Source organism: Lutjanus erythropterus, chromosome 15 (genome assembly GCF_056507025.1).
Source record: "Lutjanus erythropterus isolate fLutEry1 chromosome 15, fLutEry1.hap2, whole genome shotgun sequence".
Classification (NCBI taxonomy): domain Eukaryota; kingdom Metazoa; phylum Chordata; class Actinopteri; order Lutjaniformes; family Lutjanidae; genus Lutjanus; species Lutjanus erythropterus.
This window is the reverse complement of record NC_139331.1, coordinates 9564809-9581409: the sequence shown is the minus strand read 5'-3', so window position 1 is coordinate 9581409 and position 16601 is coordinate 9564809. Positions and strand designations below refer to the sequence as shown.

The following is a 16601-nucleotide window of genomic DNA, read 5'->3' as shown; positions in this document are numbered from 1 at the left end:
ATAACAATAAGGGTTGTTTCCATCTGGGTAGCCAACAGGCAATGTTTTAAATCCAAAATTTATATTTCTTTAAAAATGAAATAATAGCATTTTGTTAGGCTGCTGCTATTAATGTTACCAGCTACAGCCACTTAGCTAAATTGCCACTGGTGGAAACAACTAATTTATAATGAGATGCTATGACATCTAGCAGCTAGACACTTTCAGTGTGCAGATAAATCGGGATGCATTCTGGGACATGTAATTTATTTCCATAACGTAGCATAGAATTATATTGCGTAAATTATATTATTTCCAAGCTCTTGTGGGGGTGCATATAACAAGGTGCTGTGCTGGATTTGACCCATGGGACTTGTGTTTGACATATGTGATCCAGATGAACAAAAAGCACTACAGGTAAGAAGAAAAATATTATTATACATTATATATTTTTGATTTGGGGGTGAATTGTCCCTTTAAAGTGCTGAATCACATGTTATTTAAAAAAATCAGGTGTTAAATCTTATGGAAATTTCATTCTATTCTTTTAAAGAAAGAAAATCACTTTTTTAAGTTGAGGTTAACAAATCTGCTCTTAAAATTTCTTCTCTAGTTATTCAGACACTTCAGACAAAACATAAACACAGACACATTTTTTATGAATGATATTTTTTTGGTTTGTAATCTGACCACATAACATATTAATGTGACATTAATTGGAGATGACACACATCTGGAAAATGCTGCCAGACCTATTTTCCTTACTGGCATTAAAAGCCTAATTGTGTACAGTGTAGGAGGTCACATCATTAATATATGAACCTAGTGACGGCACGTGCTAATGGCAGCACAGATACAGAAAATGAAGGGTGTTTGCCTGATACAGTAAATTATAAGGATGGCTGTGTGCATACTAGCAATACTTTCTTATGGATGAGAAATTCTTTGTAGCATTTTGTTGAAAATGTGGTTAACATAGTGAAACCTACTAATGGAGTGATTAAAACGAGAGACAGAGCTTCTGCTGGATGAACATATGAATTTTAAGTAAGCCCAAACATTATCTACAGTTTATTGGGTGATTAAATTCTGCCTGCGCTTAATTTCTGCTTAAGTGTCCCCTTACTTAATTAACTCATCTACATTCTGATGAATGCTGTACCCTTATCATTACAGTTAAAACATATTCTTAAGGTTTTGACATGAAGTATCTACTATCCACCCTTTTTTTTCTTGTACTGGCAAACTGAGTCAGTCCAGACAGACCTACAGAAATCATGTCTCGTGTCTTTTATGAATAATGTGGTAGCTCTGGCAAGCTGCATTTGCCTTCAGGCAAACAGTCTCCCCTTAAGATCATGTGATCTGGGCTTTGGAGGCCTCTTAGGGACACAAGCCTTCATCTATCAGACACTAATGTAGCAGCTCAAGAACACCATTTACAGCCTTAGCCACCTTGTAGATCCATGAGCATCACAAACAGGCTTATTTATTTGTAAAAGAAAAAAATATGACTTTACAACAAAACAGCATAATCTTAGTCTATGGTGCTGAATGTAAGTTAATCTCTGTACTGTACATCTATTGCAAGAATAAATTCGTATTGGTATAAATAAAGCTTTTAAAATGAGTTGCAGCAGTGGCTTCTCTTTGTTTCAGTCCTGACAAGTGATTATACCAAACACTAAATTTGAAATCAACGAGATCAAAAGTCAACTAAAATACAATACTACCTTAAGTAGATGTGTTTAAGTGGGGTTGCTGAGTCAGAGTATTTCCTACATCTATACAGAGTACAGATGTAGGAAGCTATGGTAAGTACTGCTGTGTACCGGGTCAGCAGGAATATGTATTTCAGTGTTTTAATCACTTAAAAAAAGGCTCATGTAAAAAAAAATCTATACTAGTTTAAGTGTACATTATATTTAGACTACTTTTACTACTTTGCTGCCAGACAGCCTGTTCCAACTGGAAACCAACATCATATAAGCCAAATATCGCTTTCTCTCCTGCTAAACCAGACTCCATTGGCAAAAACAGTAATTTCCCCGGCAGAACACCGGAGTTGCTGGTCTAAAACTGCCTTGATTGGTTAGTTAGTTTGTGTTATTATGTGACTTCTATATTTTACAAGATTTGTTTCGATTTACCAAAGGGACACAATAACACAAACAAACTATCCGATTGAGGCAGTGGTGATCCAGCAACTCCAGTGTTCTGCGAGGTAAAATGACTGTTTTTGTTAAAGGGGTCTGGTTGCTTTAGAGAGAGCGATTATTGGCTTATGGAAAAAGCTGTCTGATGGTAAGATTAAGTGGTGAAAATACTGTAAATATAGCTTAAACAGATAGTGATTTTCTTAGGTGGGCTACAGTAGTATATTGCTTACACCAGTACTCCTGCTGCTTCTCCAAACTGTGCTGACCAGTAATGCACTGACTACAGCTACAACCGTACTTATATTTATACATAATATACTGTATATCTCAACAGTGTCACTGTGTATATACAGTAGAAAGCTTCGGAAATGGGAGGAGAGAAAGAAAACAAGTCGAGATAGAGCATCTCACAGCACTTTCTGCCTCACCTTGCTGTAGGTACTCACCAGCGTCGTCTTTCCCATGATACTCCCCTGTCCCTGAGACGCTCAGCCAGTGGTCTGCGGTCTCGCTGGGTGGATCGGGGAATCCCAGAGGCCTACGAGATCAAGGTCTATGAGATCGACAATGTGCAGAGGATGCAGAAAAGAGCAGGTGCTGGCAAACAGGTGCTGGGTTTATTTTGATTTTTTTTTTTAGGAGGTTTGAAGGCATTACGTATAATGTGACCTTTATCGACCTCTATTGGCAACCAGCGGGGAATAGCAAAATTGGGAGACCCTCTTCTGGGGTCTCCAAAGCAACTTTCATCAAATTTGAAAACATTTTCATCATGTTTTTAAAAAAAAAGGCCCAAATACAATTTGAAATAAAAGTCTCTCTGGCAGTTTGCCCCATGGTTGGGATTCAACAACTGGTTTCATTTTGGACCCCATTAGCAAATTCACTAAGCTCTGGATGCTATCAAAGCCCTTATCAAACCCTTTATCTATCCTCACATTCACAAAGAGCAGTGTAGAAAACATTTAGGTAATTTAGCAAAGCTGCTCATTCTCAGCAGCCACTGAACTAAACGCTATAAACGTTACAGACAGCAGATTGCATTAGCATTAGCTATTTAATGGCTGTAATAAAACTTTGGCCGGCATCTTGGTATCTTTCAGCTTCATCCTCCTCTCAATCAGTGCTCACAATCCTGGCCACATTCACTATGGTTAACTTTGCACTCGCCATATCGAGTGTACAAATTCTGTACACTTGACATTAGCAAAACAAGGCTATAGAGGCAAGCAGCACAAGCGTCTTTTAACTTTTCAAATACTCAACATAAACCTTTACAACAATCATTTCAAACGCTTGTCTCTGAGTCTGACACAAACTAAAGATAGAAATTAGCCCCAGGATTAGCTATTGTAGCTACATGCAAAGGGATCTACTACAGGGGAAATAGATTAGCATTTTCGCACCGCTAGTTCCCTTTTCTCAAGTTGATGTTTTTTTTTTTTGAATGCGTTCTTGGTTAGATGCATTTTGTTGTGCAAAATAAAACACATCAGTTAATTCCCCACCATTGCAAATTTGAAGCTTTTATGTGAAAAAGGTGGTCGCTAACAAGGGACTAAATAAGACTACAGAGTTTTTTTCTGGGACATTAAATGTCATCATGCCAAACACTAGTCACTCAGTGGTGGTGATGTTGAAATTATGCAACTATGGTGTAATTTGTTTATAGCCTAATGTTAGCTTTTTACCCCTGGCAATTGCATTTTTGCCTCAAAAATCATATAAGTGGTGTTCATTTGTGAAGATTATCTTGCTGGACAAAAATATAAAAGTGTCATAAATTTTGTTCTCCATAGAGATTTCTTTTGTGGAGATTTTGCCATTTAACGCCAGGACTCGCCTCCCCATGAGCTCCCACACTATTTTGCAAGAGCACCATCACCAACATTGCAACAATTGTGGTTGATTTAAAGAAAGCCAAACCAACCCATGCATGTTTTGGCCCCTGTAGCAGAATTATATGTGAAGCCAGACCTTCATCCAGCATTGAGATCTGGCTATGCAAGACTACCTGAAAGCTAAACCTGTTTTGATTTCATAAGGGAATTAGAAATTATTCAGATTTAAGAAGTGCAGTCCTACCTAGAAAGAGTGCTGCTGCTTTACTCTCTAAAAACATATCCACAATGCTCATGTCATGTTTAAAACACAGACAAGCTAATACAGCTTTGCTTTAAAAAAATCCTGTAAGCACAGCTCCTGTAGTGGCCTAAAGGTAAGACATCAAGAGTTTGTCTGGTTCGATCGCTCGGGAAAAATCTGGATGGGGAAGAGAGAATAACACAATCCAGTATCAAACTGCCCTTGAGGAAGACATGATGACTTCAGTGGCTATAAATACAGCAGCTACAGTACTAGGTTTGATATGTGAGATTACAGTAGAGGCAGCATGAAAAATAGTACGCCCAGTGAATTGAACCTAGGTAAGTCAAGGATAAAGATTTCACCTTGCATTCACGGTTGAAATGTGCTTGAAAACAAAATGCGGCACATGTGGTGACGTAACATCCCCATGACGAGCAGTCTGGCCTCCTGAGACCTTATTCCCCGCCTCCACCAGTCTCAGGCAGGGCAACTTTGATACAATTTTAATGACCACATGGGGGGAAACTGGGTCAAAGCTGCCACGAAGGACAAAGAGGACCACTGGAAGTAAAACAAATTGAACATGTTGTTGATAAAAGGTTATTAAAAGACAGAGACACATATTGAGGAAACACTGAATTGAATTGAATCGCTTCATATTTGGAGGTTTTCTTTTGTTTGCATTTAAAATGTGCATGTACTGACCTTTGCAGCGGTCCCCTATGTGTAATAAGGTTAGTATAATCAGTGTAATTCTATTTAGTAGCCTACAGACATGTCTTGTCTCACTCCCCAGAGGTGTCGTTTCTGCCCTGACAGGGTGTTTATGATGTGTGTGTGTGTGTGTTCCTGTGTATGTGTGTGGAGAGAGGGAGAGGGGAGGTACTGTTGTTCATCCAGCATCTATGTCTGTGTGTGTGTGGAGGACCACAGCCGAAACACCACGTTTTTATTTTTAATGAGAACAGTAATAGCAGAAGTTATGAATATGGAGACCATCTTCCTTATGGGGACATATTTTGTCCCCATAATCATAACTTTTAGGTTGAGGACTTGTTTTATGGTTATGGTAAGGTAAGAGTTAGGATTTAGGCAAGCAGTGGTTATGGGGAGGGTTAGATAATGTCTGTATGAAATAAATTAATTTAATGTAAGTCAGTGTAAGCCAATGTAATATCCTCTATAAAGATGGAAACATGACTGTGTGTGTGTGTGTGTGTGTGTGTTTGTGTTTTCAGGGGCCTGCGTGCTTCAGTGCCAAGCTGAAGTTTTTGGAGCACCGTCAGCAGAGGATTTCAGAGGTCCGAGCCAAATACAACCACCTGAGGAGAGAGCTGGAGCAGGCCAAACACCACCTCATGCTGGAGCCCGCCAAGTGGAACCAAGAGTGTCAGTCGCATGATTCTCTCTCTGAAAAAATAAGCATGCAAAATTATATTTTGATCATCTTTTGAAAATTAATTTAAATTAATATGGACTCATTTCATCATATTCATTATGAATTCTAATGATGCACTCAGTACCTCAGTTAAAAAACACTACCAGTTAGCAACTGATTATTCTAATGTTTTATTTTATATTTCAGTCAGTTTTTACATGTTAGCATCTATCAACAGTCTAAAGCCCAAAGATATTGAATTAATTAACATATATCATAAAAGCAGCAGAACACACAATGTAAAACCAAATGTTTGGCATTTCTACTTTTAAAAAATCACTTAATTGGTTAATAGGTTATCAAAATAGTTGCCAATTCATTTTTGTTGACTGACACATTGATTAATTGACTAATTGTGTCAGTTATCTCCGCAGTGAATGAACAAATAATGAGCTTGTGGTATAACAGCATTTCAACAGGGGGCAGCAGCCTGCTGTTACTATGCAGCAGGGATACTTTACTTGCTTTGCCAGGGGGGCACCTCTGACAGGAGGCCACTTCATTCTGACTTATTAATGAGGTGGAGTATCGTTTTGTGTTTTCTGATACCAGTGCTAACATGGTACCAGTGACTAACTAGTGCCTGAACCAGTACTTTTTTTTTTTTTAAAGGAAGCACAAAATGACAGTCAGCATTTTTCATTGCTCAGACACATTTGAATTTGAAATGAAACAATATATTAACTGTGAACAGTGTAAAGTATATGTAAGGTTCATGTGTTTGTCAGACTGTCTCATTCTGCAATTATGTGAATGCACAGGTCCTGTCATCATCAGCAACGTGTGCTGTGTCTACATATATTTGCAGTGGATTGGTTTGTGGATAGGTGTGCGTCTGGCGTTGGTGTGTTGTCAGTTTAATTCAATCCCTCTCTCCTTCATCCTCATGAAAAATGTAGGACTTTTTGCAATTTGTTTTTCCTCTGGAGTCTTTATAAAGTCATCAGACCAGGTGTTAATTAAACATTTGGTCTCCTCCTCTCCCCATGTGTTCACTCCACAGTTCATTTTGTTTTGTCGCACTGTTTTTCCTTTTTCCGATTCCAAGTAAGACGATGGCCTGCCAGGAAGTCCTGTAACTGGTCCAAAAGTCCGAGCCATCCAGAAAAATGTTTTCACGCTAGAATTGAACGGTTCGGTTGAATGGTTCAATGTGATCCAGACCAGGACCACCCCTTCTGATTGAACCAAAGTTTGGCCGGTCCGGTTTCACACCTGTAATTGGGGTTCGGATCAAACTGAAACGAGGCAGGTGTGAAAGGGCCTTTATACTGTAGCATGGGAGTGTCTTAAAATGCCAAAAACTGAGGTGAGTTTGTGCCAAAACTGCAGTTATGTTTCATTTTGAAATTAGGAAATGTCAGCATCCTGCCAAGTATTTGTTAAAGTTGCTTGCTGATCAATAACATGCAGGCATATTATGGATAGTTTGGGCTATAGGGCAGCAAAAAAAAGAATAAACAAAAAAAGTTATTCCCCTGGTGCACCATTGCAATATTGTCCACATGTAACAACACTGGTTACGCTTTACTTTGCAAACTGCTTCAGTGTCACCTCACTGTTCCTCTCCAGTCGACCTGTGGCAGACCTTCGAGGTGGACTCCCTGGAGCACCTGGAGGCCCTTGAAGTGGTGACGTCTCGGCTGGAGGACAGACTCAGCCTCTGCAAGGCCAAAGTCATGATGGTCACCTGCTTTGACGCCACCGCCAGGAGACGGCATAAGAAGCGGCGGAGAAAAACGCCAGAGCAGAGAGCCCTGAAGGGAACCTGAGCTGAGCTGCATTCAAGTGAGAACTGAAACATGGTTAAATGAGGGTAATGTTTTATCTACTGTAGTATATCTGGCTACCTATCACCGAAATCTGTTGGAGGATAAATTTAAAACATCTCACACTTTATGTTCTGAGCCACCACATCACCTCTGAATGAACCGGGTGCTACAGATTGGAGTGTTGTACAATAACATCTTGCCTGCCCTTCACAGGGAGGTCAGTGAGCAACAGTCCTACAGCCGGCAGGAATTCTTCACACCCACAAAGGACACAGTTTGGATTTAAAAAAAAAAAAAAAAATGTCATGACCTCTTTTCTGTTTTCCGCCAATATTCATGCAAGTTCTCTATTTGTCCTTTAAATAACCTCAAAAACATTTTGTTTACCCTTTTTTAAGCGTTGTACAGTGTATTTTAAACAAGCAGTTCAGCTCTGTGCAGCATCTAATGCTAACAAGACATTTTAGTTTAGCTACAGGACAAATATTGTAACCTTTCCTCTCCTGGCAAACACTGATTCAGTATTCAAATCATAAAACTTTTGTTTTAAGGTCATTAAGTTTCAGAAATTCTGCATTATTCGTTTTCTAGGTAGGCTTCTTTGGATTTAAAGGGATAGCTCACATTATTTGAAGTGGGGTTGTCTGAGGTACTCATTGATAGTCAGTGTATTTGCGTAGCAGTAGATGCCACATTTTGGAGAAGCAGAGAGGGCTGCTATCATGAAAGCTAGGCAACAGAAACTGCTGTGGACAGGATGAGAAGCTTTACTTTGCTGTCAGACAACCTTTTCCAACAGTAGACCGCCACGGTATAAGCTAAATAGCACTCTGTCAAAACCAACCAAACTCCATAGATTAAATCAGTCATTTTTTTTACTTACTACTACTACTACTTACTCCACCGATGCCTTGATCTGTTAATTTGTTTAAGTTATTGTGTGACTTTTGTGTTGTAAAGGGATTGCTCGGCCTCACTAAAGTCACACAGTAACACAAACAAACCAACGCCGATAGACCAACAACTCTTATGTTCTGGGAGGTAAAACAAGTAAATTTGCTTATGGAGTTTGGTTGGTTTGGAAAGAGCAATATTTGGCTTATATAACAGCTGAAAAAAATGCATGGTAAAAAAAGCAGTGAAAATATTCTAAATAATACTAATTTTTTTTTAGGTTTACCATTTTAAGTAGTTAAAATACTTTTTGTTGTTGACCCTGTCCACAGCACATTGCTTAGCTACCATGCTGGCGTCCCTGTTTGCTTCTCCTAACTGGGGACGTGTCGACCGCCATCTACTATAGGTTATACACTGACTATAGATAAGTACCTCATTCAACCCCTATTCAAAACTTCTGAACTATCCCTTTAATATAGACAGTATGCTAGATATTAGATAACTACTATACATACTTAACATGAGTACAGGGTAACTTAGTGAACACCTTTGCTAACTTGTTTATAGTCTTATTTCACTCCTTTGAAACAATTTCTGGAAGATCTATCTTTTTAACATGCATCTGTAGGAAAGATTTCAGCTCTCAAACTTTACTGTGATCTTTGCATTTTTTTTTTTTAGCTCCCTACTGTATGTGATGATTTTCCTACTGATTTGTTGCTTAAATTTGGTAGCCAAACTTAAAGCAGTCTTATTTTCCAATGAGTGTTCAAAAGGGAATATGCCATTTTGTATATAGATTTTGGTGCTGAACACAAGTATGAAAATAGATTTGTGTATTTCATGTATTTCTTTCGAAACTAATGTAAACATGCTGCCAATAATTAGAAGGATGCTGGTTTGAGGTGATGATTCAGAAGAATCGAAGCAATTTCACTGTAAGCTGTGGAAACAGAGACAGAGTAGAGAAGATGGGCACTGAGGACTGGAGATGCCGCCAACCGAAACACTGTTGTGATTTTTTTTTACTGCCTTCGGAGGCCAGTGATCAATAAGCTGGCTGCTGAAACACATTAGTAAATGATCGGGAGCAGAATAAAAAATGTGGATTCTACTCTCTGTGTAATGGAGGAGTAATTACATTAAAGGAATAACGTCATGGTGTCTGAGGAGCTTCGTGGCTCTGCAGTCATTGAGCCAATAAGAGAGCATGGACTGATGCACGGTAATCAATGGACAAGGCCAAGTTTTCTACCTGGATCGATGCATTTAAACATACAGGGAACACACACACACACACACACACACACACACACACACACACACACACACACACAGGATGTCTGTTTTGTGAATCCTATTAATCAGCATGTTGTACGTCACTGTTAATAAACGTCCACAGCTCGAAGTCATTTTCTGTGTTTGTAGACATTGCAAACTGTGCATCCTTTGATTTACAAAGATTAAAGTCATTATGAGGTTCCTGCTCATGCTTCTGTCACATTTGTTTGTCTGTCTGTAACAGAGGGGGCAAAAGTACACACATGCTTTATTTAAAGGTCCAGTGTGAGATTTTTGGGATTTATTGGCAGAATATGGTAAAAAATATGTTTTCATTAGTGTATAAACACCTGAAATTAAGAATTGTCTCTTTTTTTTTTTTTTTTTTTTTTTTTTTTACATCATATTCATCTTGTTACGGCTTTTATTTTGTTTTCATCTTGTTACATCTTTTATGTCACTTTTGTCTTCTTATTTTTTTAACATCATGTTTGTTTTATGTTATTTTCATCTTGTTGTGTCTTTTATGTTGTTTTGTTACGTCTTTTATATCATATTCGTCTTGTTACATCATTTTGTTTTGTTACGTCATTTTGTTATTTTCGTCTTCTTTTAGTCCGTTTGTGTCTTATTATGTCTTTTACATCATATTCATCTTGTTCTGTTATTTCTGTCTCGTCACGCGTTTTATGTTGTTGTTATGTTATTTTCATCTTGTCCTTTAAATTGTTTTCATCTTGTTACATTATTTTTGTCTTATGTCTTTTATGTTGTTTGTATCTTATCTTTCACAATTTTTGCCTTTATGTCTTTACATAAAATTATTTTCATGTCGTTTTGTCTTTTATGTTGTTTTGCTATGTCTTTTATATCATTTTCATCTTGTTACATTTTTTTTTGTTATTTTCATCTTATGTCTATTGCATCATTTTCATCTAGTTGTTATTTTCATCTCGTCTTTTGCATTATTTCGTCTTGTGTCTTTTATGACATTTGTGTCTTGTCTTTTCTGTTACATATTTTTTGTGTCTTGTTATGTCTTCAATGTGATTTTCTAACATAATTTTATATGTTTTGTTTTGTCTGTTGTGCATGATATGCACTGATGCACTGATGGCTACACCAACCTCCATTTAGGTTTAAATCAGTCTTGGTGTTGGGAAGGTGGCATGCAATGATGCAAAATAAAAATAATCATTAATTCCTGTCAAATGCATTAAAACTAAAGTAACAAACCTGCCTGTTTTGTCATGTAAAGAGTAGAAAGTACAGATATTTGTGTTAAAATGTGGGGAGTAAGTAAAGTGCAGATTCCTGAAAACTCTACTTAAGCTCAACAACGAAGTATACTAAATGGAGAAATGTCAAAATGGCTGCTGTGAAAAAGGTCTGTATATGTTGTGATGCAATACAACAACAACAACAGCAGCAGGATGACTTTTCATGCCGTCCACAGCAAGCGAGAAGGTAACGAGAGCAAGCAGAGCTCAGCCCTAAAGCGGCCCAATTATACAGTCAGGCTTATTAAAGGAGAGAAAGAAAAACCGGCAACACACACATACAAATATGTTTCCTTGCCTGACTTTGCCCTTCCTCTCTTTCTGCTCCACTTCCTCATTTTTTTCAGCCTCATTTCAAATTACACAAACTTGAAGGCAGCAGTGAAAACCACAGGCCTTCATTCATGCTTTCATGTTCTGTGTGTTCACATTTAGAAAAGAGGGAATGGGGATGAATGCCACAAACACACACACTGAACATCTATTTTTGGATGAAGATTAATTCAAGTTTGCGAGTAAATTACTGTGATATTTATTTTGTAGATTTTAAAAGACTGTGCCATTACGGCCTCTGAGAGGTTTTGAAGATGAAAGGGAAAATGTGGCACTTTTCATGTGGATGTCCAATCAGTGTTGATGGTAAATGTAGTCAATGGAAGCAAGTGTTACATTGACTGAGAAAGCTGAGTTTTCTCACAGAATTCCCACTCTCTGTGGTCATAAATGTTACATGTTATCCCTCCTTTTGGTCAGACGGAATAAATTAAATGTTTTTCCTATGCCAACCAGTAGATGGTGGAAGTTAACAGCCTATACTAGCTGTTTTAACAAGATGTTATGGGTGCTCCTGAGTGGACAAGATCATTAGTGGATTAAACTCTCATATGTTATAGTTTGTCACAGCCATTTTTAAGTTAACTGTTACTATAAACAATAATAACTAGCTTAGTATTGATGTACACTAGCTATCAAAAGTGAATACATGTATAAAACAAGGATTTTTGTGCTGAAAAAGGCAAAGAAATTGGTTGTAATATGTCCCCCCCCCCCCCCCCCCCCCCTTCTTTTTGTGTTGAGGTATCGACCTACACACCATTTTTTCAGTAATCGTTACTTAAGATGTACTCAGATTAAAGTTACATTTAGTAAAAACAAAATCTTGTCATTATCTCTAATTAACATCTAATTAAAAGAAAGATGGTAAGACCTGTAAGTGCAGTTGCTAACATTAGCTACACGACCAATGCTAACTTTAGCTACACAGAACAATTGCTAAAGTTAGCCACACAGACCAAATGCTAACTTTAGCCACACAGATTAATTGCTAAAGTTAGCTACACACAGACCAAACGTTAACTTCAGCTACACAGACTATTTGTTAAAGTTAGCTATGCAGAATACCGCTAAAGTTAGCTACAAAGACCAAATGCTAACTTTAGCTACACAGACTAAATGCTAACTTTAGCTACACAGACTACATGCTAACTTTAGCTACACAGACTAAACGCTAACTTTAGCTACACAGACTACATGCTAACTTTAGCTACACAGACTACATGCTAACTTTAGCTACACAGACTAAACGCTAACTTTAGCTACACAGACTACATGCTAACTTTAGCTACACAGACTAAACGCTAACTTTAGCAGCACAGACAAAAAGCTAACTTTAGCTACACAGACCAACAGATTACAGAAAGTAATCAAGTCACATTACTTTAATATTGTGATATGTGAATTAGATTACTGACATTTTTATACCAAGAAATTAGTATTGTATCTGAATACATTTTTAAAGTAGCTCTCCCAAACATGCTGATGAATAATTGATAATGTATGTATGTACCTATATAATTTAGTACTCTTCTAATTCTTTCCTATTTCTACATGTCAGAAATATACTGCATGTGGGCTTTGCTAGCTAATACAGCTGTTATTACATCTTGAATTTAGATATATGATCTAGGAATTTAGTGTATTTGACACATTTTCAACACATTATTGCTACTAGGTATTTGTCTGTTATTCAATAATCCATATCCCAGAAACACACCATGACTTGTGTTGCTGTCTGGACTGGAAAGGTCCTCTAACATACAATCTCTGTATCAGTGTGTTGCGCTATTGTGTTTTTTCCTGAAAATAAAGTGATACATTTGAAGTGTTGTATCCTTTCATGTCTATTATACACTGAGGGGATACAGACTGAAACAGCTGAGTGCATGATAACAATGGGAGATAAATAACACAATTATCGTAATGATTGTCTACCTTCATCATTCTGACAGATCTAATGAATTTACATGTGTTTTCTTTTCCGCTTATATAACACTAACAATACATCGCTGCAGTCTACATTTTCACTATTTCCCTTGTAATCCTGTGTGCGGTTTATCAGCTTAACACCCCATCATATGACCGCCTCATCATGTTACATAACACCGACACACAGCCAGCAGCCAGTGCGACACATCTGCCAGGAGATGGCAGCCTCCGCCGCGCGCTGAAATAAATAAATAAGCGGGACATGGAGGAATATATGTTTTGCAATGAGGGGGAAGCAGAAAAATCCCCGGATTGGAGCGTAAACAAGAAGCATGAGAGAGTGTGAGAGACGGACAGATGACAGAGTGAGGGCTGTTATGTGGATCCTGCTGCTGAGGACACATCAGAAACACCGCGACGCCGTTTCAGGGCGTCGATGAAGAGACGACAAACTGTGGGACATCATCATCGTCCAGCGGTGAGTGCACCTCTGCATCCTCTGTCCTGCGTGTGTTCCGTCTAATTATGTGACGTTAACTTACATGTCATATGGTACAAGGAGGTTTGGACATATTCTGTCTTTCCAGAAGGAACGAGAAAAACCCAAAAACGGATTTATGATGGATGTCAACTACCGAATGTTATAGCAATATTAAAGGGTTAATAACAGTCGAAAAAACCACAATAAACTCGACAGCCTACTTCTGACACGCGATCATAAGGATGCTACAGTGTGAAATTGTTAGCATTAAACGTGTCTTCTGTTAATGTCCATATGACAAGTTTGTGAATATTGAAAGTTAAAAAAAATGAAAATAACGTTTAACTGAGCGCGAGGTTTCGTAGTGCGTGAACGCGTTAGGAGCACGCGTTCTCGATGCACATGTTCACTTTTTTTGCGTAACACCGACACGTGCACACGCGCGGCCACCCACTTGTGCGACATTTTTTTGGAAAAAAAAAAATTAATGGAAGCCACTTTAGTCTACTTAAAAAAAAAACAACAGCACAAACGAACTGTTTTCACAGCGGTTGTGATTTAAAGGGACAGTTCAGCCCCAATTTTTTTTCTCTCTTGCCTGTAGTGCTATAATGTTTTGGTGTGAGTTTTGGAGATATAGAGACATATGTGCCCTGTCTTAAATATAAAGGGACCAAAAGCCACAAATCCTAGGTTGCTCAACAAAAAAATACATTTGAAAAATCTAAATCAATGTCCTTTACCAAAAATCATGACCTGGTTCAGAATAATCCACAGACATTGCCTTGAGCAGTTTCATGTAGGAACTGTTGTCTTTAATCAGAAAAATCTACCAGAATTACTATCTTTCAAATAAATATTTATTACATTCTCCTTAATAACTCACACGCTACTTGATATACACTAGTCAGTCAGTCTTTTAGTATAAGAAACATATATTAAACATATATTCATAAGAAACATATTAGTTGAATTATTTTCCCCAATTAGGACAAGAGTATAAAACTTAATGCTTACATTGGGCCATATGGCTCAGAGGCCGATACCGTTGCCCCAGTCTTGCAGCCATCACCATATATTGTATGCTGGCTAGCAACAGCTTTATTAGCATGGTATGTTCATGTTCATTTTTAACCAATAACCCAGAGATAAATTGGTTAATTGGTAATTGTATTTTCATTACCTTAGCATGAGCCATTTATCTACATAGGGTGCTTCAACTGGGGCTGCCATGTTGCACAGCCATGTTTCTGAGGTAGCCCAGAACAGACAAACCAAACACTACAGCCTATAGATGGGGACTTAAGCATATTTCACTTCTGTACTGTTTGCAGCCAGTATAGTAAGGGAAGGTTGAGACCTGGGATATCTATTTGATTGCAATCTACACCCTCACCACTAGATGTCACCTAATCCTACACATTGTTCCTTTAATTCAATGTAATTTGTAGTGAATAGGCTAAAAAAAAAACAAAAAAACACCGGCACAAATTTAAATGTTAACCAAGACTTGATTTAGGAAAAAGGTAAAGGGCCTAAAACAGTCAAGTTTACGTGTAGCAGTTCCCAGGAGAAAGCTCACAATGTAAAAGCAAACCCAGAACTGTCATAACATATTTGCATTAAATGTTCCCAGATTTTCATGTGTAGCCTTCCCTGCATCATTCTGAATTTTCCACTACACATCCTGTGAGTCACTTTCTGCTCCTAGCATTTGTTCTTTCTGTCACATTCCATGTTGCAGAATTCACAGCGTTCATGTGACTGCTAACATGCTGTGTGAACGCAGAGTATCACATAGCTTTGATGCTCTCAGGCCACTCAGGCTGAAAATGTAGGTTTCATGAGGCGGAAATATATTTATCAGCAGCATGTCAGCCATTGTCTATCCAGCCTCTGCAGCTGAGAGGCAGCCATGGTTTTTGTGTGCTTGCAGGGAAGCTTGTGTAAAAAAAAAAAAATAGCAGCGGTACTGCACATGTTTGTGATGTGGTTCCCACTGGAGAGGCTGAGACAGATGGAGGCAGGTGTTTACCTGCAGCGTAAAAATGAACAATCGTCTCTGAAGCCATAAAACACAAAGGAAAAAAATACATGGAAGTAAAAGCCTTGACAACACTGTGTTTGGTATCTCTCCATAATAATGACATGGACAGGATTGGTTAGAGGTTAGAGTGACAGTGATTCATCCTGATAATGTCAACCTTTGTGAACAGCTACAGGTACACCTTTAATAACTTAATGCAAAATGACCTGAGGCAAGAAACTAAATCCTTGTATGACATTGTTTAGAAAAGCCTGTAAATGGAGACTTTCACTTCATATATTTAGCACTCTGCTTCATGCAGTATATATATATGTACACTGCCTGGCCTAAAAAAAAAAGTCACCACCTGGTTTTAACTAAGCAAATAGTTCAGATCCTTCCATTGGATAAATACTGCAGTGATTATGTTTCAGCTGACAAGTTATTTACCTCTAACTGATGCAGTGAGGAGCTTCTCATATCTTAAACAACCATGTCAGAAGACATATCTTGTGGTCGTAGAAAAGATGTTACACTGTTTTAGAAGGGTCAAATTATTGGCCTGCATCAAGCAAAGAAAACAACTGAGATTGATGAAAATACTTAAATTGGATTAAGAACTGTCCAACACATTATTGAAACCTGGAAGGATAGTGGTGAATTATCATTTTTGAGGAAGAAATGTTCTTGAATGATCATGACTGGACATCACTGAAACATATGTTGGAATCAGATCATTAAAAAAAATCAACAGTAGAACTCACGGTTATGTTTAATAGTGAAAGTGAGATCAAATCCACACACACATAATGTGAGGAGAACTCAAGAGACTGGGACAAAACAGCTGTGTAGCCGTAAGAAAACCATTTGTCAGTGAGGCTAATCAGAAAACTTTGTTAGGGAGCATTTTGATGATTAAATATCAGAAGCAGGAA

The 16601-nt window shown here is 38.0% G+C and overlaps 1 protein-coding gene across 2 annotated transcripts in view; it reads left to right on the top strand.

Moving 5' to 3' along the window:
• Positions 1–9904, top strand: part of kif26bb (kinesin family member 26Bb) — a 41931-nt gene extending 32027 nt beyond the window's left edge. The window contains exons 13-15 of one of the 2 annotated variants that reach the window (XM_084737536.1): positions 2577–2746; positions 5465–5615; positions 7237–9904. In XM_084737536.1, coding sequence (XP_084593662.1) covers positions 2577–2746; positions 5465–5615; positions 7237–7436 — 521 coding nt within the window. In that variant the 3' untranslated portion in view covers positions 7437–9904. The remainder of the gene's footprint in view (positions 1–2576; positions 2747–5464; positions 5616–7236) is intronic. The other variant, XM_084737537.1, reaches the window with a different exon arrangement.
• The last annotated feature ends 6697 nt before the right edge of the window (positions 9905–16601 follow it).